The sequence below is a fragment of the Myxocyprinus asiaticus genome, chromosome 12 (genome assembly GCF_019703515.2).
Source record: "Myxocyprinus asiaticus isolate MX2 ecotype Aquarium Trade chromosome 12, UBuf_Myxa_2, whole genome shotgun sequence".
In the NCBI taxonomy this organism is placed as follows: domain Eukaryota; kingdom Metazoa; phylum Chordata; class Actinopteri; order Cypriniformes; family Catostomidae; genus Myxocyprinus; species Myxocyprinus asiaticus.
The window spans coordinates 6383299-6406150 of record NC_059355.1 but is presented as its reverse complement, the minus strand read 5'-3'; the positions used below and the strand labels follow the sequence as shown (position 1 = coordinate 6406150).

The 22852-nt window shown below is 37.0% G+C and overlaps 3 protein-coding genes across 3 annotated transcripts in view; 2 read left to right on the top strand and 1 right to left on the bottom strand.

Annotated features, from left to right (window-relative positions):
* Nucleotides 1–1590: 1590 nt before the first annotated feature.
* Nucleotides 1591–11748, top strand: LOC127448944 (pituitary tumor-transforming gene 1 protein-interacting protein-like). Its single transcript, XM_051711942.1, has 7 exons — nucleotides 1591–1855; nucleotides 2434–2486; nucleotides 3356–3464; nucleotides 6597–6699; nucleotides 7876–7941; nucleotides 9590–9636; nucleotides 10274–11748. The coding sequence occupies exons 1-7, from the start codon at nucleotides 1780–1782 to the stop codon at nucleotides 10318–10320; spliced, it is 501 nt and encodes a 166-aa protein (XP_051567902.1). The 5' UTR covers nucleotides 1591–1779; the 3' UTR covers nucleotides 10321–11748.
* Nucleotides 11749–12998: 1250 nt separating this feature from the next.
* LOC127448947 (small ubiquitin-related modifier 3-like) lies at nucleotides 12999–16582 on the top strand. The gene is made up of 4 exons (XM_051711946.1): nucleotides 12999–13140; nucleotides 14083–14211; nucleotides 15163–15234; nucleotides 15427–16582. Exons 1-4 carry the CDS (start codon nucleotides 13120–13122, stop codon nucleotides 15487–15489), a joined length of 285 nt encoding a protein of 94 aa, XP_051567906.1. The 5' UTR covers nucleotides 12999–13119; the 3' UTR covers nucleotides 15490–16582.
* LOC127448949 (multidrug resistance-associated protein 1-like) overlaps nucleotides 15564–22852 on the bottom strand; it is a 29633-nt gene continuing 22344 nt past the window's right edge. The window contains exons 28-31 of the mRNA XM_051711948.1: nucleotides 21957–22115; nucleotides 21561–21727; nucleotides 21198–21392; nucleotides 15564–19258 (exon numbers count right to left, since the gene is read on the bottom strand). Coding sequence (XP_051567908.1) covers nucleotides 19150–19258; nucleotides 21198–21392; nucleotides 21561–21727; nucleotides 21957–22115 — 630 coding nt within the window. The 3' untranslated portion in view covers nucleotides 15564–19149. The remainder of the gene's footprint in view (nucleotides 19259–21197; nucleotides 21393–21560; nucleotides 21728–21956; nucleotides 22116–22852) is intronic.

Here is a 22852-nt window from a genome sequence, read left to right as displayed (position 1 = left end):
ATCTATATCTTCAGAAGCGATATGATAAGTGTAAGTGAGAAACAGTTCAATATTTAAGTCCTTTTTTACTATCAATCTCCACTTTAACTTTCACATTCTTCTTCTTTTGTTTTTGGTGATTCGAATTCTTTGTGCATATCGCCACCTACTGGACTGTGAGGAGAATTCATAGTTAAAAAAAAAAAAGAACTTAAAATTGAGAAATTTCATTTCTGGGTGAATTATTTCTTTAACCATTAAAGGAAAAACACAAAACTGCACTCAGATCGGCATTAAAGGGCAGCCTCTGCCGACACTTTTAAATTGTGTGAGCACTGTGAAGGAACTAGAATCAGAGGAAAAGAGGGACGTGTTTCATGCGACTGTGTGTTGAAACAGAGTGCAACAATAGATGTGTGTGTATGTGTTTCTGGGTGTGCTTGTGTGTGAGTATGTGTGTGTTTAAAGGAGGTGGCGTGTCAAATTCTATCGCAGTTGTCTATCACCTCACATTCATCAGTAGGGCGGTAGCGAGTGGTGTGAAAGGTGGTAATGATTCTAGGAACCCACAGGTCCAGAGGGGCCCCACAACAAATTATAAACTTTATTTTTCTAATAGGAAAGGGGCCCTGACCAATATACAGTCAGGGAGCCCAGAATACCTTGCTATGGCCCTGTTCATCAGTTAAAGCACCTTTCAAGCAGGTCGACAGATGAACACTCAATTGCTTTCAATTGAGAACAGAGTAGCCGAGAAGACTCAGGTGCTAGTGTCCACTCTGTCTCAAATACATACATACATACACACACTCTTATGCCCACACACACACACACATTCACACACAAAGATCAATATTTAACATGCACACACACAGCACGATTGGTTCTGTCTCTCTCACACATTCACAATGGGGTCCTTGCTCAGCTGCGGGCAGCCAGTACAAGGCCTGATTGTAATTTCCTCATTATCATTGTTATAATACAATAAATTATGCTCACAAATAGAATAATTGTGCTTGTTAAAATATTGAAATTATTTTGTAACTGGCTTTACAAAATCCTTTAATAAATTATTGTAATTTATCGCAGGTAATGGTTTCATTTGTGTAATGAGTGTCTAGTAGACTGTTTAGTAGACTCAGATATGAAAATTGTCACAATTTCTTGTGATGGAATGTGTTATATCAATCAACCACCAGAGGACGCCATTTATTTATAAATGTACTCACAAAGTACCTGTGGATTTGACAAAATATCGGTAAAATTAAATTAACTTATCAAATTTATCAGTTCAAAATCAAAATAAAAAGGTTAAAGAAATTAAAATCTCATGCGTACTGAAATCATGATTGTGATAGCCTGATACAGTCTCTCCAAATTCCCGAAAAAACATGAATCCTACTATGGTGAAGATTTGTTGCTTTATAATCATAAGCAAGACTTGCCATTGGAAGCTGTCAACGCAACGTCAGCACTAACTAATTAATATTCAGGAGCAACGCCTTCACCATTGGAGCTATCAACAACGTCAACAGAACTTTATTAATATTTATTAGACACGCCTTCGCGTGTATGGACTGTAATTTAGTCTAGTAATTCCAGTTTTGCGGGACAAAGGGGAAGCTACATGGTCTCTTTCGCCTGGTCGGATGAAATCTCACCTTCGCTGACTTTTAAAAGGGAGATATTTGCTTAGAAAATTATTACAATAATTACAACCATTATTGGATTTTAGTTTGCTTTAGGGAGACTACCTGCGAACAATCTTATTGAGTATTAATTAATTTATAAGAAGACAACATGAGTTTTATTCCTCTCGTCCTACTTCTGTTTGGTTTGAGCTCAACGCTGGCACAGACTACAGCACCACCTCCAAGTAAGACAATATATATTGACTATATTGTATCCTCAATCAATTTCTAAAACCAACCAGAAAATTTAGATTTAATAATTAAATAATAATAATGATTAATAATTAATATAATAATAATTTAAAAATATGCCAAAGTTTGCATTGCCTAAAATTAGTTGTATCACATAAGACTTATTTTTTATTGCTATCACTATTGACATTAAATTGCCAAGCAGAATTATTGAAAATTATATATTCATGTAGGTACTGTTTGTAGGGCTCGTCCATAAGCCCTGCAGATTTTTGTTGAAACATTGAATTCTCCTGGGAGACTAACAAGTTGTACTAGTAAATAACAGCAAACCAATGTCTCATATGTCTAACTGTTGTATTACATCAGACACTGAAGATCATTGCTGTGGTAAACACAGAATCAGACCAAACAAAAAAATTGCAGTTTAAATCTTACTTTCTTTACCTGACCTGATTTTGCTTTTTGTGTTGACTGCATGTGATGTCCTAAGGTTTTATACCTTCCTATCTAAAATGCACATTAAGAAGAAACCTTAACTAATGTGTTCTCTCTGTTCTTAACTCTCTAGGCTGTGAGAGCAAGAATGGAACAAGCTGTGAAGAATGCTTGTCAAGTGTGAATGTGAGTCCCTCTCTGTCTGTGGTTTTGGAGATCGTCCTAATCTTTATTTTTAGCCATTACCAGCCCTCAAAACAGACTGGCCTGTTTTACATACACTGTGTTCACTCACCTGTCTGATAAGGAGGCATGAAGAAATAACAGTGTTGACCTGAGAGCTAAGACCTAAAACGGGGGGAAAATATGAGATGAGAAGGAAAAAGAAAGAAAATAGTTAGAAGGAATGTACACAACGGGAAGCTGGATTGCCAGGGTTTTTTTTCTTTTTTTTCTAACACTTATCAGATTATCATCTACCTTACCCGTGGAACAGGTTTGGGCTGTTGTGAACGTGTACAGCTCTTCACATGCTTTCCTGGAACAGCCTGTGCCTTCACTTCTAAATACTTTCATCAGACTGTACAAAGTCTGTCATAGTTAAGGCAAAAATGAGGAAGGCCATCTGGACTAAAGTCATCCTTTGAAATAGTGGCGCTTGCTATTACTATTGGAGAATTGAACAAACCTTTAACCATAAGTGTAAAACTTTGCCCTTGTTTGTATTTCTTTAGCTAGACAGTAGAACGTCGAATGACGCAGCTGTGGGACGTTGACATTCCGTTTGTTGAGATGCTTACAGACAAGCATTTACATACCACACACACACACACACGCAGGTGTTCTCAAAGTTCCTGACGTGTATCAGTCCATTGAGTTATCCTTTCCAATCCTGTGTTGACTCATCACTACAGACGTCATTAGCGTCAACATCATTGTTGCGGCTGCCATCTGCAAATTTGCCCTAAAATTGAGGGAAAAAAACATCTTGAGCTTTGACTCTCCCTTCACTGGATTCATCCATATAACAATCTTTGTTTTCAATCTGTTTTTAGTGTCTGTGGTGTATCCAAACTAAAAAGTGTATAACATACCCTGCCAAAACTATCCTGCCCCCTCAGTCCCTCTGCCCACTGAGTGAAGCTCGCTGGGGCCTTTGCTCAAGTAAGAATTTTTTCATGTTTTTAAGATTTCTCTCACTTTCCTATTTTGATTTTCGTCTCTTTCAGCGTCCCTCAACCTTTCATTCTGTTCAGTTTTGATTCTTTTACTTAAAAGCACTGCACAAATATTGAGAACAACACTGAAAAAATAAAATCTTTGAAAAATATGTTTAAAGAAAAAAAAAACACCCCGAAGGATGTCCAAAATAATTACCGTCAGGTTGTACCTGCTTTCCCTGCATTTCCTTGATTCTATCTTGAGTAGTTAACAGTAACTACTGTACTTGATCAGTATTATGGTACTATATGTATGGTTGGGAACCAAGAACCTGTTCTTATTCAGAACCCGTTCCCTTTTAAAAAAATAAAAATACCGGAACGGAATGCTTTTCATGACTTTTGGTTCCATTAATGATTCTCGAACATGCATTCTTCTGCCGATGAGGACTCAACACCAGGCTTAAAACATACAGTGCGATCCAGTGTAGTCCAATTCCCAAACGAATGACTCTTATAAGTCAATTCTTTTGAATCAGGAGTACCGCGTGAGCATAAACAATTGTAAAAGAGTGATTTAGGATGTGACTCATGGAGTAACTTTTACCTTGTGAAAGTGTGTGATTGTGTATTTATCCCCTCGAGGCTTGCCGTAGAACACATATGCCCATGTGCAGCTTTCAGTAGCCATGTTTACATGCAACCAAATAATCCGTTTATAGTCCGACTGATGGCTCAATCAAAACACAAAATTATAAACACAAAAATGATCCAACTGAGCTGGATCCGAATGAAATTTCCATCCGATTGAAGGGGGTGATGTAGACCTAAAATAATCAGTTTAAAAGAAAAATATTAGCCATGTAAACGTTTGAATCCGACTACTTTCTCAATCGTATTCTAAAATACCTTGTGCTCATGCGCAGAGCAGTGGTGCGTATATATGTTTATACATGATACTCTTTGCAGGAACCTAATTTATACAAAGCAATGACAAAACGCCTTATTAAGGGTATGTGGGCTCACACTGAATATTCTGCAGCACACATATGTTTTTTTCATGACATCACATAAAGCAAATAAAACAAAACAAATCTTTGTTTAATAGGGACTTTAAGCAGCAGGTGCGGTTATGATGTTCTGTGTTCCATTGCGTGTACGTGACTTCACGCTTCTTGACATCGAAACCATTTCTTTTTTGCCATAGTGACAGTCGATTGACGTGACAGATTAGGAAAGTAAATGTTAGAATATGTTTTACAAGAGATGATGCAAAGCGAACACAGCAAATAGCCTAAACATCCTCCTCAAAACTTGTTAAATTACATGTGATTATAGGCTTTGAATAAAAAAACCTCAAAATATCGTTAGCCTATTAATAATAATATCTAGGTTTTAGACGTAGGCTATTTATATCGTACAAGGGTAAAACTCTTCTTCTAATAGTTATTGAACACTGCAAGCATCCCTTCTCTTCTCTTTTTTTTTTCTTTAATCCCCTGTTTCTCCCAATTTGGAATGCCCAATTCCCACTACTTATTAGGTCCTCGTGGTAGCGCAGTTACTCAGCTCAATCCGTGTGGCGGAGGACAAGTCTCAGTTGCCTCCACTTCTGAGACCGTCAATCTGTGCATCTCATCACGTGGCTTGCTGTGCATGACACCGCGTAGACTCACAGCATATGGAGGCTCATACTACTCTCCGCGATCCACGCACAATTTACCACGCACCTCTATCGAGTGCGAGAACCACTTAATCGTGATCACAAGGAGGTTACCCCATGTGACTCTAACCTCTCTAGCAACCAGGCTAATTTGTTTGCTTAGGAGACCTGGCTGGAGTCACTCAGCACACCCTGGATTCGAACTCGTGACTCCAGGGGTGGTAGTCAGTGTCAATACTCGCTAAGCTACCCAGGCACCCAAACTATTCAAGTTTTGAATAGCCTAACTTTTTTTCTTGAATAATTAAATGTTCCGTTCTGCCGTCATTATTGCTTAGTGATTTTTGCGTAGCATCCCATCCGCAGATGTTGCTTAAAGTCCCTATTATTTTATTTCCATTCCACATCTGTAAACTCCTTTAAGGACAACTCTTACCCACCTGTCTTCATACTTGCATCCAGACATGTCTATGGTTAAACTGGAGGAGGAATGGGCATGTGGCAAATGTATGGTTAAGTCAGACAGGGTATTAGATGCTGCTTCTAATTCTTAGTTTGCTGAGTAGAGTGAGTAACATAAGCTTTTCTGGCATATTTTTTATCTTAAAGCAAAAACACTAGTTACTGACTTTGGTGCCATTCTCACTTTTTCATCCTTACTCCGCTTCTTCAGAACGCAACGACTGACGCTCTTCGCATACGCAGAAGTTTTGTTCAGAATACATGTAATGCACATGTAAACTAATATTTGTATCGGATTGCAAAATTTAGGGGACATATAAACAGTACATTCGTAATCTGCAATCAGATTAAATTTATTCGGATTGAAGAAAATTAGTGCATATAAACATAGCCAGTGAGTAAAGAAATTACAACAGACTGTTGTTTCTCCGCTTTCTGATTTCATTAGTCATTTTAGTGTAGGAGAAAAACACAGGAAAAACACTTTGTGACAGAATCACTATGGATTACAATCAGCGTTTGTGATGATATGCAGCTGAGTGCGATGAAACCATTCAGATCAGCTTGACATCTTGTCAGTTCATCAGTAAAATAAAAAGCTCATTGGTCATTTGAAGAGAACACAAGAGCCCGCCTCGGCAAGAGAAAAAAACGAAAATGAAATGGTGTGTTTAAACACACCATTTGCAAGAATCTGTTCTGTTAAAATATCAAATCATCATTAGGCTACTAAGGGCAGTAAATCCAGTAAGAATTACATTTCTTATTTCCAAAGAAATTTAGTGAAAATATACTTAATGTATCATATTTATTGCCCAAGTCTTCCTCCAAAGTACTAAAAGAATCGTTTATGGAAACGTTAAGGAAGCTGAATCATTAAGAGAAATCAGAATCGGAACCAGAATGATTAAATTCCTTACGATTCCCATTTCCAACCATATGAGCAGGTACTATACATCCTTGAGATCGTTGTTGAGATTTGACGCCATTTCTTTCTTTTGTGAAATTCAGTGAACTTCCAGATTTTGATCATTACATTGTCAGTGGCTGGTGCACTCCTCATCATTGGCATTTTGGTGTGTATCTTCTGTTGCTGCAAGTGTGAGAACATTGGGTAAGTCTAAGATTTGTTGACCTTTCATAACATATAGCAAATAAGTCACACCCTCCGTTTGGCTGTCCTAAATTTTATGGGGAGTCAAAGATTGAGTACTTGCCTTTAAGTAGCCAAAATAACCAAATAATAAGTTGAGACACTGTTTGTTTAGTCAGATTATTTAAAGATACTCTACAGAGGATTTCTTGATTAATTTTTCCTTAAATATGATCAAAATACCATTATTAAGACTTAATAAAAAAGACATAAAAAAATCAGTGTTCAAAACCGGGTTCTTGCTATACCCTGAGTCACTAACATCATGTCTGTAAACAAAGAAGGGCCTAGTACAAGACTGTGTACTTAACGTTCTAAATGAGGGAATGAACTACAAAGCATTGTGAATGCAAATAAAATCAAATAAAAAATGATGGAAAAATATACAACTTTTGATTTCAAATTGTTAAGTATAGAAACGGTATATTTTAAGATTACTCAAAATCTTCCGTTATTTACAAGTAGTAAATCGTCTATAAGTAGTATATCTGTAAGTAGATTGAGAGTGTGGTTGTGTCATTCGCAGTATGTTATGGGAGTGTGCGGTTGCTGATGGGCTCTTTTGCAGCAGTTTGTTTGCCGTGATACTGTGATTGGAGAATTTTTCCCTTTTAGGATTGTGTTTAGTGTTGATCTTTGCCAGGAATTTCACGTTAAAATCACAAACTGATGGCTTCAGCAGAAGCACATACCATTAATTAACAACCTTGATGCTCACGGTACAGTTATCGTTACTAATATATTACCCTACGGAAAGCATGAAGGAGATATTTACTAGGCTGTTGCACTCTGTACCATATACCAAAAACCATCAGATTCATCTGTGCAGAATAGCAGTCCCGACACAGAACTGACACAGCTAAAAAATAAAATAAAGTTCCGCCTCAAGTAACTTGCAATTTTATGTTTTAACTACAGATATCGACAGAGAGCCAGAATTCCGTGGTGTACCTTTAATTCCAAATGTGAACTCTGATAAAAACTTGCTTCGCTGTAAGAGTAAAGAGGTTTACAGAATCAAGAAATAGAACTCAATATCCAAAAATTATTAAAAGGAGAAAACATGCAAAATCTACTTTCAAGGGCCTTGACGGTGTCAGCTACTTTTCTCAATCTGGGAAACTTTGTCTTTCACAGATCTGCTCGATTTGAGAACAGGATGAACCGGCAGACAGACAAGATGAAAACAAAACAAGAGGAAAGGTGAGAGTTATTGACTGGAATACTCAAAATGGAGACCACTGCACTGTAATAACCTCCCATTCTGTTTATTGGTAAAGATCTATGCTAGGCATTTACATTTGAGATCCAGATTCATACACTGGAATGACTTGCAGATAGCATGAGGCCCTGTTTTCATGTGCTCCATATGGCCAATTTGTCATGTATCATTGCTTAGGTTTATCAAGTAAGAAACAACTGACCATCCGTAAAGGAACACTGGGACTATGAGGATCACATATTTACAATTATTGAGTGATCAACCAAATAAAAAAATGTGTCATGCAGTTATGGTCATTAATTCTTCGGTTTGTGAGAAGTTGTTATTTAAGCAATATCACACAAGCAAGAGTGATATTGCAAGTGTGATATTGCTTTTATACAACAGTTAGTATTTCCTTCATAACTTAATCAGTTAATCTTTTTAGTGAACAAATCATTCGCTGTCACTTCCATTGTTTCTGTGGTGAATGTGTTTTTTTTTAACAAATCAGTTGAGTCGATGATTGAATGACCTGCTCATAGCATAAAATAACTTATTTGTCGCCACCTACTGGAGTAAATTTGCAATCTCCTGAAATGGTCAGTGTAATAAAATCAAAATTGACTATGAATCAAAATATCTCCTCCACTATTTGGAAAGCCACGAACATGGAGCAGCAAAGTGAAGCGTCCCAGTGCTGTTCGACTGTATATCGGTGCTCTTGGAAGGCCTTTAGTCCAATCAGATTTGAGTACCGGAACTAACTGCTGTATCATGCAATATGAAAGAATCCTTTGTGAAACTGCTATAAATTCTCCTCCAATACTTCATACAAGATATATTAGACTACTTATAAGTATAAGGGATGCGGTATAATGGCAATTTTCATTGAATAGTTACACTATATGGCCAAAAGTTTGTGAACACCATATGTGCTTGATGAACATTTGATTTCAAAACCTTAGGCATCAATTTCCCCCTTTGCTGTAATAACAGCTTCCACTCTTTTGGGAAGGTTTTCCACTATACTGTTTGTAGTAACATGGCTGCAGGGATTTGCTCTCATTCAGACACAAGGCTATCAGTGAGGTCAGGAACTGATGTTGGTCGATGGGGTCTGACTTACAGTTGCTGTTCCAGTTCACCCCAACAGTGATCAGTGGGGTTCAGGTCTGGGCTTTGTGCAGGCCAGTCAATTCTTCCGTGCCAGACACAGTAAACCATTTCTTTATGGACCTCAGTTTGTTCACAGGGGCATTGTCATGCTGGAACTGAAAAGGGCTATCCCCAAACAGTTGATACAAATTTGGAAGCACACAAAGCCCAAGCCATTACATAAAGAAACATTAAGATGTTTCTTTACTGGATTTAATGGAATAACCAAATTCATTAATTAGAAGGGAGTGTCCACAAACTTTTAGCCATATAGTGTAAGACCGTTTTCTATATCCATATATACTGTATACAGACAATGCAGATGCATCATGGGTACTGTACCAAAAGATATTATGTTATGAAGAACTTATATGTTTCATGAGAAACCTGTTTTACAACTTTAATGTCAGCCTACCTCAAGGGTGTGTGTGAGTGAGTGAGTGAGTGAGTGATTTCAGCAGGAATTTATGTTCTTGTTTTTTTGTGCCACAGAAAAGCAGAGTTGAAGATCAGACATGATGAGATTCGGCAAAAATATGGTGAGTTACTCCAACAATCAACTTTCAGAAACAGTATAAATCAGTCAATACTCCTCCTCAACCCTCTTTAAGGCATTGGGCATAAATACAGAAACCACATCAAGGAAATGAAAATAATTAGTGTCTTATTTGAAACCATGTATTCAGCACTCTAATGGAATACAGTGGGGTGTTAGTAATTATGTGAACACATTTATGGTTGCAAAATCACTCAGTATCCCAAATTCAGAAATTATGGACAATACTTTTTAAATCAACAAATCACCCTGACATGACGGTGTTTACAATGCACTGTAACAATTCTCACAAATCTTTAATAATTTGCACTCCCCCAATTTGCCCTCTGGTGTTTGTGCAGTAAAGCAAATTTAGAATACACTTTTCAGTTTAAAGTATGTTTGAAGTATATATATGTACATTCAGATTATCTTGATTTTGTTAAATTAAGCAAGCTCTATAAATTATAGCTTTTATCCTGAGGCCTGTTTTACTGAGAAAATAGAACAGGGGGCTTATTGTTCTCAGTTATTCAAAGATGATAAAGGATCACAAAGATGATTACAAAGGTATATTGGATTTATGTATTTTATTGCAGCTTTTGAGTTAATTTCACTCTCTCTCTCTCTCTCTCTATCAGGTCTCAGCAGGGCAAGCCCTTATGCCAGATTTGAGAATCCCAACTAAAATTATGGGTGCATTGTTTTATAGATTTATCCTTTGACAATATAATTTCCATGCCAATGGGAATTAAAACGGATAAACAAAAACCAACACACAAAATTTTGATTTTTACAGTTGCAACTTCTCTTATTTAGTGTTTTATATATATATATATATATATATATATATATATATATATATATATATATATATATATATATATATACAGTATATACATACATATACATATCTATATACACTACCTGTCAAAAGTTTTGAAACACTTGACTGAAATGTTTCTCATGATCTTAAAAATCTTTTGATCTGAAGGCGTATGCTTAAATATTTGAAATTAGTTTTGTAGACAAATTTGTAGAGCATTGCATAATTGTGCTACCATATAAATTTATTTCATTATAAAACTAAAATGTAATTTAAAAAAAATAAGTTTTTAAAATTGATGACTTGGACCAAATAATAAAGAAAAGCAGCCAATAATGAAGAAAAGCAGCCAATAAGTGCCCAGCATATAGATGGAAACTCCTTCAATACTGTTTAAAAAGCATCCCAGGGTGATACCTCAAGAAGTTGGTTGAGAAAATGTCAAGAGTACATTTCTGCAAATTCTAGGCAAAGGGTGACTACTTTGAAGATGCTAAAATATAACACAGTTTTGATTTATCTTGGATTTTGTTTAGTCACAACATAATTCCCATAGTTCCATTTATGATATTCCATAGTTTTGATGACTTTACTATTATTCTAAAATGTGAAGAAAAAATTATAATAAAGAATGAGTTAGTGTTTCAAAACTTTTGACCGGTAGTGTATATAATTGTATTTACTTTCCAGTATATTTTTTCAGGTACCTTGAAAATTATTTTTACTTTTTCACTTACTAATAAAAACTACCTGTATGTATTTATTTATGTTAATTAAACTTATGTGTTTTAAAGTTTTAATAAGCACAATTGTTCTTGTCAGATACTGATAAAGATTGTATGCTGACACAGGACATGGCAGGCCCCATACTGAATGGGTTCAGGATTTGGGGACTGATATGGCAATGCATTTACACATCATTCTCATGTTGATTAGACTGTTCAGTGGCGTTCATGACCTGTGGATGATCGCAATGTCATCCTAAAAAGAATAGAATAAAAGAATGACCCATCATTTTATAAAAGCAATTGCTAACTAAGTCTGTGTTGTCAGTGATGTTTTCTTTTACCCTATGAGGGATTCACTGAAACGTAAACTATGCTTGGAAAACGTACCTCACTCTGTCAGTCATCTGAAGCATTTATATTAAACAAAGCCTCTTCCGTTGGTTTTGAACAGAGCGGAGGATGACTCATTAGTCCATGACTGTTTTCCACAGCCTACACCACTTTTGTGAAACTGCCTTTTCATGCCATGTGTTGATATTTGTAATAAAATAATTCAAAGTTGCCTGCATGTTTTGCTTTCAATCTCAAATCAATGTAAGGACATTTCGGTGGGGCACGTGGCAAGTCGTGAGTGGATGCTGTGGAGAATAGCGTGAAGCCTCCACATGCGCTAGGTCTCCGCGGTAACGTGCTCAACAAGCCACGTGATAAGATGCGCGGATTGACGGTCTCGGACGTGAAGGCAACAGAGATTCGTCCTCCCTCACCTGGATTGAGGCGAGTCACTACGCCACCACGAGGACTTAGAGTGCATTGGGAATTGGGCATGCCAAATTGGGGGGGAAAGGGGAGAAAATAAAAAATAAAAATAAGTGCAAGGACAAAGTTGATGAGTTTCTCTTAGTAGATTACATACATTACTTCTTCAGGGTTCCACATATTGGCAACAACAGCAACTTTGCTACTTTTCTGATTCTTGCTCCTTCATGCTTCAACACAACATAGCCATTAGCCCTTTATTAATTATTACAGCCATCTGGCCTGCAACATGTGGCCTTTCATAGAAAAGGTTTGGACATCCCTGAATTAGGCCCACTGAGACGTTTTACTATAGTTGTGACCAGGACTGGATTATGAATCAGCAGAGAGGCCAATGCCAGAGCCTCCATAGCCTCAGGACACATTGTCCAAGTCAAGATTACCAAAGGAAGTTGAACACCAGGGCCCTCAGAGCATACAGTGCAATTCGGTCACTAGGGTCCCACTGGACCCCTCAGCACATACAAGCGAATCACTAGGACCCTTAGACGCCTGGCCACATTCTTTGTTTTATTTGAATACTGTTCAAATTTTCTAAATATTACAGCAAGCATTGTGTAGCTTACACAGTTTAAGATTTGTGTAGGCTACTGTTTTTTGTTTTAATGTTAGCTTAGCTAAATTATTTTAGCCAGTTGCTTTGGTCTCTTAACACAGGATAAGGAGTCTGGACCATGATAATTTGTTTCTACTCCAATAAATGCACTTTTTATGTCTTTTCTAACACTTGCCACTAATAATTAAAGTGGGAAACCTGACCATGTTATATTCATCACCATCACATAACACATGTAAACATAACAGGGCCCATTACACTGACCGCCATTGTCTTCAAATGACGAAATGTAAGGCCTTTCCCCATAGTGGTAACTTCTTTTAAAGCAGAAAATGGACTAGTTAACTCTGCCATAACCTGGGCGGTCCATAAACCGGGCCAGAGCTTTGCGCGCTCTCGTGAATGAGAGGACTGTCACGTGACCCGGAACCATCCAATCATTGATACAGTAGGTAAAGGAAAGCGCGTCCCCGTCGGCAGCTGTGTTGCTCTACAGTGTTGAGAGCGCATCTTGTGTTCATTATACTTCATAACACAGACCAATAGACACCTGCTAAAATGTCCGAAGACAAACCTAAGGTGAGTGTCCGATTTGTGATTTTACTGTAACTTTAAAGCGTGGCTTGAAACGAGCCGCGTGCGGCCGAGTTCCAGTTTCATTTTGTGCAACCTTGCTGTAATAGTTAGATTGCGCATTTATGCGGGACTCGGGCGGTCGGCACGCAATCATTGTCTAATTTTCATTCGAACTCCATCCGTTTTCATTTTTGAGCTCTGTAGTTGAATCGCAGCATGTTTTATTGAGGGCATCGAGAAGTGCGCCATTGTGTTGTATGTACCGCGCATTTTTTCTCTCCCGGTGTAATTCAGCGTTTGCGGCTTTTTCTTTGTGAGAGCGGAGTGGCGCTGACCGGCCATGTTACGCCATTGGCGTAAGGAAGTGCCGCAAGAACAGCGGAGCGAAATATGAAAGAGCTCTGTAGTACACAATGATAATCCTCCTTTTTGGCGATATATACGACGAATTAAGTATATTTTAACATTAATTGACCGCGGTCAACCTAAAATCTCATTTCGTTAATTTTTCAGTTCTGGATATTGAGCTCTGAGTTGCACCTCGCTGCGCCAGATGCTTAAAAATGGCGCACAAGCCGCAACCGTGTTTGAGAAGGCGGCTGATTTTCAGTACAAATGTTCAGACGAACCATGTGGATGTATGTGGATTACACGTCTTGCTGAATTCACTGCACATATTATGGATGACAAGGTGGCCAGGATGGGCTAAAAATGAGTCCAAATAATAAGTTCACTTATAAAAGAAACTTTTAGCATCCACTGGGCCTAGTTGTTCAGTAGTTGCTCATTTGCCATTTTTCAAAATATGTGCAAAAAGCAGCCCACCCCTTTCTACTGTAGGTTGGTTATCTAAAATGAGAGTAAACTTTTAGATGCACTAAATTAATTTGACCTATGTGTTATGTGCTTGCTTATTCATGCACAATGCATTTATTGTGATTTCAGGAGGGAGTGAAAACCGAGAATGACCACATCAATCTGAAGGTGGCAGGCCAGGATGGCTCGGTGGTCCAGTTCAAAATTAAAAGGCACACGCCGCTCAGCAAATTAATGAAAGCGTACTGTGAGAGACAGGTAGGTTTTTTTGGGCGTCTGTACTAGATAACTAATTTCCCCTATGCATGGTAAGAACCGTACTTAGGACTGCTGTGTAGGCAATCAAATCATACAATACAAATGAAAACTTTTAAATCACTACACGCAGAAACCTTTTAATGAAGCATATTGTTGTTATTGTCATAAGTTGTATATATTAAGTATAATGTAGGGTCAGAAATGTAGGGGGGATCGGGGCAAAAATGCCACCAAAATTCAGAATGGGGCTGCATTAAAGTGCCCTTTTTGTTTGTCATCTTGGACTTAGTGACAACTAGTGGTGTGGATGCAGCATCATTCAAAATCAGTAGTTTTCAGTTATAGATGCCGTTGTATAAATTCACTTTTCACGATCAGCCATGATTAATTTAATCCAAGAGTGAAAATGTCCAAGAACAAGACAATTACTGAGTTTAAGCAAGTAGTTTTCAGCTGGTCATGTGATTCTAAAATGGCAGCCCACACGAGGGCGGCCCTGCCCAGTGTAGAATTAAGCGGCTTTTATAAGGTTACTGATATGCCTAGAGTCCTCATCTCATGTGAGTGGTCTTCATTTTATACATGTGTTTCAGAATTACAAAACATTTCTTTAGGAGTAAAAGTATTTTAATTGGTAAAAAAATTATAATAGTTCTGAAATAGTTCTTAATATTCTATTATAGTCCTAGTTATACATACTATGTCATAAATATGTTTATTTAATTCTTATGGTAATTCTTAACTATTTTTTTTAAATGGTTAAGAAAAGTATGCCCTCGTAAAGGTACAAAATTACCCTGAAAATCAAATCGATGGGGCTAAATATTGGCCCTTAATGAAGAAAAATAGTTTGACACTTATAAAGATTTTTAACATCTCTTGACCCATCTCTGTAAATCCATCAGACTTTCCTTCTCTTTGAGCCCTAACACAAGTACTTTTTTCTTATAGGGTTTGTCAATAAGACAGATTAGATTTAGGTTTGACGGCCAGCCAATAAACGAGACAGACACACCTGCGCAGGTGAGTGTGTGTTGAAGGCACTATAAAATTCCTGATCATCATTTTTTGATTTAAAACTTTATTAATTCCAGGTGAAAATGCATTGTATTTGTAACACGGTGACTGGATGTTAAATGTTGCCATTTATCAATTTTATTTATATAGACTGTACCAAATCGTCACAAAAAGGTTTTCTCATTTGTATTGTGATAGTTGGAGATGGAGGACGAGGACACAATTGATGTATTTCAGCAACAAACTGGCGGCTCCTGCTAAAAACTCAACAACATATGGACCCCACATTTATCCATTTTATCCTCATGATGTTTTCATTCACATTATTTCCCCTGCTCTCTCTCTCTCTCTCTCTCTCTCTCTCTCTCTCTCTCTCTCTCTCTCTCTCTCTCTTTTGTTGTCTCTAGCTTTCCTAGAGTGGGCATCAAAATGTGTTTCCTGTGATCAATATTTAAACACATGGTTTAGACAGCTACTGTGGTGGGAAAACAAACACAACATGTCTGCCAGAGGGTGTAGTTGTTCAAATTGTCCACAAGCCTCGTCTGCTATCTGTTAGACCGCTGGATTAAATGTTGTTCAGCTAATTCACTGAACAAGCCCAAAATGGAACAATTGACTCCCATAGTTTACTCGCCCAATAAAAGGTGGGGGACACTTAGTGTTTGTTTGTTTTTCACCCCTTATTCTAAAGAGCTTTAAGTAGGCCTGTTTCAGCTCAGATTCTATTTGCCTGTATGTGTCGTAGAAATAAGTTCAACCAGTGTTGTATTCATCTGCCTTTTTTAATGGGGCTGCTTCTAATTGGAGCTCACTGCAAGAGCGGGACTGTGGACTGTTGTGATGGTCATTTAAAAGTGAAGAGACTCGCTACATGACACAATTTGCAGAGAAACCTTCTGGACCAAACCCCAAAGATGGTGCTCTGATTGTCTGACAAGGGCACGATTATACCAACGACTTCTAAGTTCATACTTTTAAAATGTCTGTAGAAATATATCCATTTACCATTCCCATTTTCTCCCATATCTTGACAGAGGAGGCAGGAATGTCCTAAAAGACCAATACGTCCCTTTTTTTTCTTTTTAAATCCCAAAACTACTACCAGATCTTGAAGCTAAACAAAAGGGAACCATTTCAAGCTTTGTTGCAGAAATGTATCCATCACTCAAGGACTGGTCTAATCTCTTTTAACATCGCTACCCCTCCCACTGTACTTCATACGGTTCACAGGGAGAGAGGTTTTTAAGGGTTGACTCAAAGATTTCCGGATGTTGGCATCTTTCTGTACTGATTTGTACATTTGTTTTGTTGTCCTTTACTACTGTAAACAATAAATATAGTTTGGTACTCATTTCTTGGTGAGGCTTCTTCATCATGTCCAAAGAATGTGTCCATAATTGTTTGATGGCATGTCTAAAACTGTAGAAAATCTTTGATAAGCACAATGATGCATCCTTTAACAAGATGTCAAAAATTCTTTATTTACATGTATAAACATACAAAACATGAGATGAAGTGTCAAAGATTAAATATATAAATAAAATAATGTACATGTCACACGTAGCTTTTTTGCATAGTGTTATGAGATGCAATGTCTTTTCGTGTCCACGTTTAAGTTTAAAGTATATTTCTAAAAATCTACAGTAACGGTTACAGAGAACTGAAGTTGTATAACATTGGGATTTCTCTTAAATTGTAGTCAGGGTTCCCACACGTCTTGGAAATCCTGAAATTTGGCAATGCAGTTTTCCAGTCGTGGAAAATGAGAAAATGACCTGAATGTCCTGGAAAATAATTTATAATATTAAAACTGTTTGACTGTCACTAACAAGGTTTTTGTTTCATGCACAGAAATATGGTAATGATCGGGACTCGGGATAGATGTCAAACACACGATTTGTCACTACCTGCGGCTTCACATTGTTAAACATCAACAGTTGATTGTCATGAACAGCCCTGTCACATACATTCTCTGCTCAGCTGATGTCATCTCTGCTTTGCTCCGATGAAATAGTTTAACAGCACTACAAATCTGAATGATAGGATGATGCTACAGTGCAAAATATTATTTATTTCATTCCAACTTTGCTGTAATGTTAACTAGAAAACATTTGAGTTGTAAATAATTATTAAAAAAAAGACCTTCGGAATTCATTTTGTAAATATATGTGGACTGAATCACTGATATTAGTCGTAAAAAATGCCATATATTGGGGATGAAAATAAATGTTTAAATGCACAATTAATTACATTAACATGATATGTCCTAGTTTATTAAACCGCAAAAGGCTGCAATTCAATTAATATATAATCTTCATGTGCTGCGTGCTTTAAAGTGAATGTGTGAAGCCTCCGCTCATACACTGAAAACACCTCATCATCATGATCAACATGCGCGCTCTGCGCATGTGTCTCGTTGTTTGGGGTTTAATAATCACACTTGGCCATGTAGCGAACTTTTATCTGGAAGTGAGACTATGGTCAAAAACACAGAAATGGCAAAATAAAAGCTCGATTTAAATGGATATGTGAAATGGGGGAAAAAAACAACAATGTATTGTAATATTTGTAATATGTAATATTTACTGTAATTTGTATCTTGTGTGTTTCTGATAGTGCTGTGAAGATTTTCGGGGAAAAACACTTCATTTGATAAAACAATGCAATGTTATGTTGAAAAATTAAATGAATTAAAATAATTCTGTTTTTATTTGATTTAAGTTTTTTGAACTGATTTTATTAGACATCATTTTGATAATAACATTTTATTAAACTCTCGAATACAGAATTAGGAAAAATATCCATACAGTAACCACTATATACATCATGACCGCTTGTGTGTTTTTGCTTAAATATTACACCCGTTGGGCACAAAATGCCCTGGAAATATCCTGGAAAATTGTGCCTTGAAAAGAGTGGGAACTCTGTGAAGTGCAACACTGCTAAATAAAAATCTTGCCTTAAAACTGAGGTAAACAATATTTCTTAAGATATTAAAACTGCAACTATTTTATCATTCAGCAGTTTATGGAGATGTTTAATTAACACCATCTTATAGTGTACAGATTGCATGTTCTTTCATCCAGCCATTATTGCCCATTTTATGTTTCCTTTGGCTGAAACGAACAAACACCACAACCACTTGGGCGACCATACTGTTTTGCTCCCTAAACCCTCTCGTTAAAGCTTTAACTGGTGTCTGAGTGGGAGTCTGGTATTTTTCAGGGAATTTCAGGTCAAGTATATGTGGCAATATGTTTGTAAACATATTTGTCCTCTTTTTTTTTTTTTTATGATTCTTCACATAACTTACAGTCTGGAATACTACAAAGAGCACTTTGTATGGAACTACTAGAGCTTATAGAATTGCCTTCTTTGATTTGTTCCAAAGTTACTTGTAAAAAAATATATTTTGCATGTCAGCTTTTCACATTCTTTCACCATAGGTTCAATGCATAGTTGGAAAAGATACTTTCATTTTATTTGATGTAATATTTTCAGATTTCAATCAACTAAACCTTTCTATTGTGTAACCCTACAAACAAAGTTAAAAGCATCTTTATCTTTTGACAGGAGAACCTGAAATCTGAGCAGGAATGGTAAAGTATTTTCTCATATCCCTAAAGAGCTGCATAGAGTTACTATGCCCATGGAGAAGGCAGTAAACCTGAGTAGATGGTTACATCTTAGCTTTAGTAAAAATTTATCAAGATAACCACTTCCACTATATGTAGGTGTGGTGAAAATTGGACTGCAAGTCTCCAGTTTTTTCCCCTTGTGAAGCACCAGTTTGTGGGTAATTTGAGGTCCACTCTGTGCTTTTTACATGAATTACCGAGAGGCTGCAGGTTCTTCGCTTTCACCACAAGGGGGCGCCAGAAGACAGTTGGTTTCCGATGTCAGTGTCCGTCCACAAGTTCACAAGAGCCCAGCTTCTCTGCACATGTAGTAAAACTGGCCTCTCTTTGCTATCAGGTTAGTGGGAGAATCCATCTCCAGTATATGTCCCTTATCCATAACAATTACCCTGTGAAAACAGAGAAGATCACAAGTTGAAATCAATTATTCAAACGTGTGCGTAATATGCAATATGCATTCCTGTGTCGTTCTCAAACTTTGGTGCATATATATATATATGTACCTCTTTAACACGTCACATATGTTAGTATTTTATAGACAAAAAAAAAAAATAAGTTCCGGGTCGCTCACACAGAACCCGTCCTTGTGCTACAAAAAGCTAGAGGCAGCACCACGAAATAAAAGAATGGGTCTCGAGACGCGTTTTTAACTAGTAAAAAAAAGAAACGAATTTTTAAGAGTTTAATTTCTTTTTAATTTGACAAGACAGCAAAAAAAAAAAAAAAAAAAAAAACTGCTTCAGCTGCGACACTGGAAAAACAAAAAAAAACAAAAAAAAACAAACAAACAAACAAAAAAACAGCCATACTGGACAGCGAAACAGGTGCCAAGACTAGTGAATGTTACATAAAAACAGGCAAAACGCATTCAGTGTGCCACTTTGTCATTTAATTTTGTGACTAAAACAATTTCTAACTTTTAATATCACATAAGGCGCTGAGGAACTGTTTGATTCAAAATGGTGGGGGAAAAGGCAGACTTTTCAAGTGTAAGTGCCATACTGTTGGTAGCCTACAAAGAAAGTTAAAGGGATAGTTCACCCAAAAATGAAACTTTTCTCATCATTTACTCACCCTTATACCATCCCAGATGTGTGTCTTTCTTTCATCTGCTGAACTCAAATGAACATTTTTAGAAGAATATCTCAGCTCTGTAGGTCCATACAATGCAAGTGAATGGGTGCCAACATTTTGAAGCTCCAAAGTCCACATAAGGGCAAAATAAAAGTACTCCAGATGACTCCAGTGTTAAATCAATGTCTTCTGAAGTGATATGACAGGTGTGGGTGAGAAACAGATACATTGTTAAGTCTTTTTGTTCCTATAAATTCTCCTCCCATCTCAGTCAATCTCCACTTCAGTTTCACTTTCCCATTCTTCTTGTTCTGTATTTGGTGATTCACATTCTTTGTGCATATCACCCCCTACTGGGCAGAGAGTAGAATTGCTGATAAAAATTACTTACTGTAAATATTGATCTGTTTCTCACCCACACCTATCATATTGTGTCTGAATACATGGGTTTAACCACTGGAGTCGTATGGATTACATTTATGCTCCCTTTATGTGGATTTTGCTTCAAACTTTTGGCACCCATTCACTTGTACTGTATTGCCCTACAGAGCTGAAATATTCTTTTAAAAATATTAATCTGTGTTCTGCATCAGAAGGAAAGTCATACACATCTGGGGTGCCAGGAGGTTGAATAAATGATGAGAGAATTTACATTTTTGGGTATATTATCCCTTTAAAAGTCGTTGATAAATTGTACTACTTTATATATACGTATATATATATATATATATATATATATATATATATATATATATATATATATATATAAAATATTATATTTTTTGTTATTGTTTAATGTTATTGTTCATATTTCATGCAGGTAACAGGACACTGCCCACATTCCCATATTAAATATGTCCGGAAATGTAAACTACATACAGTATATGCATACCTAAAGAATGTGCTTTATTAATGGTCGAGAAGTAAGTTCTTCATGTAATACAGTACATACTCTGAAAGTATGCAGGTAAAACTTAATGCGGGAGTGGAACTCACTTTTACTGAATAGTGTGCCACATGAGAAGGTAAGAATCTACAATCACTATTTGTTTTACAAGTATTCTAATTTACAGTTTTACAGTATTTTTATGCACAAATTGGATTTTATTACAGTTATACAAATGTTATTATGCCTATTACCATGTTTAGGTGAGATAGTTTGATGTGGTGACTGACAATAATCAAAGATAAAAAGCGGCTGTGTGGTATGAAAATTTTGGGAACCATTGTTGTATGGTTATGGTCATGACATACTTTGTGTAGTCCATAATGGTATTGAGGCGGTGTGCTATGGTAAGAACAGCACAATCTTCAAACTGGCTGCGGATGGTAGACTGGATCAGGGTGTCTGTCTCCAGGTCCAATGCAGCTGTTGCCTCATCCAACACCAAAATTTTTGTCTTTCGGAGAAGAGCTCTTGCTAAGCATACCAGCTGCCTCTGACCGAGACTGCAGGATTAAAGGAGAACACAGCACTAAGTTACCATTCTAGGTATGTGCAAAATGTCATATTTTTCGTAATCAACAAGTTGGTCCTTTTACCATTCACCATGATTAACCCAGTGGATATGTATTATTTAATGCTATGGTTCAACTCGAAATCTTGGATCCTCATACCTTAGGTTTTCTCCTCCCTCTGAGCACTCATGATTGAGTTTATCTGGAAGATTTGACACAAAGTTTTTGAGGTGAGCCAGTTCCAGGGCATTCCACACCTCCTCATCAGAGTAGGCATCAAACGGATCAAGGTTCATTCGGAGACATCCAGAAAACAGCACTGGGTCCTGTGAGAATAGTAAAATTACAAAACAGATTAGTGTGGAATGGATAGATCCTCATAACATATTGAAATACTGCCACAGTGTGAAGATGAGAAGCAACTATTGAGTCATTTGTGTTCCAATCGGTGGACTAAAGAGAAGAGTTTGATGGGGAGTCACTAAAAAGAGAAAAATTAAATATTTGACTGTGAAGAAATGACCAACAGTAATGGCAGGTCTCAGTTCTACTTACCTGTGGAATGATGGTGATCCGGGATCTTAGATCGTGAAGCCCGATTTCTGCAATATTGATTCCATCAATGTAGATCTCTCCTTTTGCTGCTTCCAAGATCCGAAAAATTCCAAGAGCCAAAGATGACTTTCCAGCACCAGTTCTTCCCACAATACCAATCTGTGAGGATAAAAGGAACCAAAGAGTGAGACTGTGGGAATTTTTCAACATTGCTTAACCTCCAGACAAAGAAATTACTTAAGATATGATCAGTAAGACTTTGCATCACCACAATCCCACCAAATGTTTGACAAGTATAATTACCGTAATGTGCTTTTCACTGTTACATCCTAATGATATCATCAAATGGTTAGGAAAATATTGCTTCATCTTTGTCCTCTCTTGAGCTAAAATCAATGGTTCACCCAGAATTAAAATGATGTCACCATTTACTTACCACCTTTATGCCGTTCCAACCTGTATGGTTTTCTTTCTTCCATAAAACACAAAATAAGATATTATGTAGAGTTTCCAAGCTGCTCTTTTCCATATATTTCTGTGATGAGCACACTGAAATTTAAATGGTTATTAGCTGGAAATTTTCCCCTTATGCAGCCCTCAAAATCTCAAAGTTTGAATATGCGCATGCACAAATGAGATTTGAGAGCCATGGGGGAGACGATTTTGAGTGAATAACAACACAGATTTCATGCTATTGTATGGCTTCAGAAGACTTGGAATATAGTGCACAAGTAATTTTATGTTTCTTTGTTCCATATTGGAAATTGACAGCCCTTGCTCAAAATATGCTTTTATTTGATGGAAAGGAGCAGCCTAGACATCTGTCAAACATCTCCTATATTGGAAGAAAGTAAGTAAATATGGGTTTGGAATGCTATGACGGTGAGTAAATGATG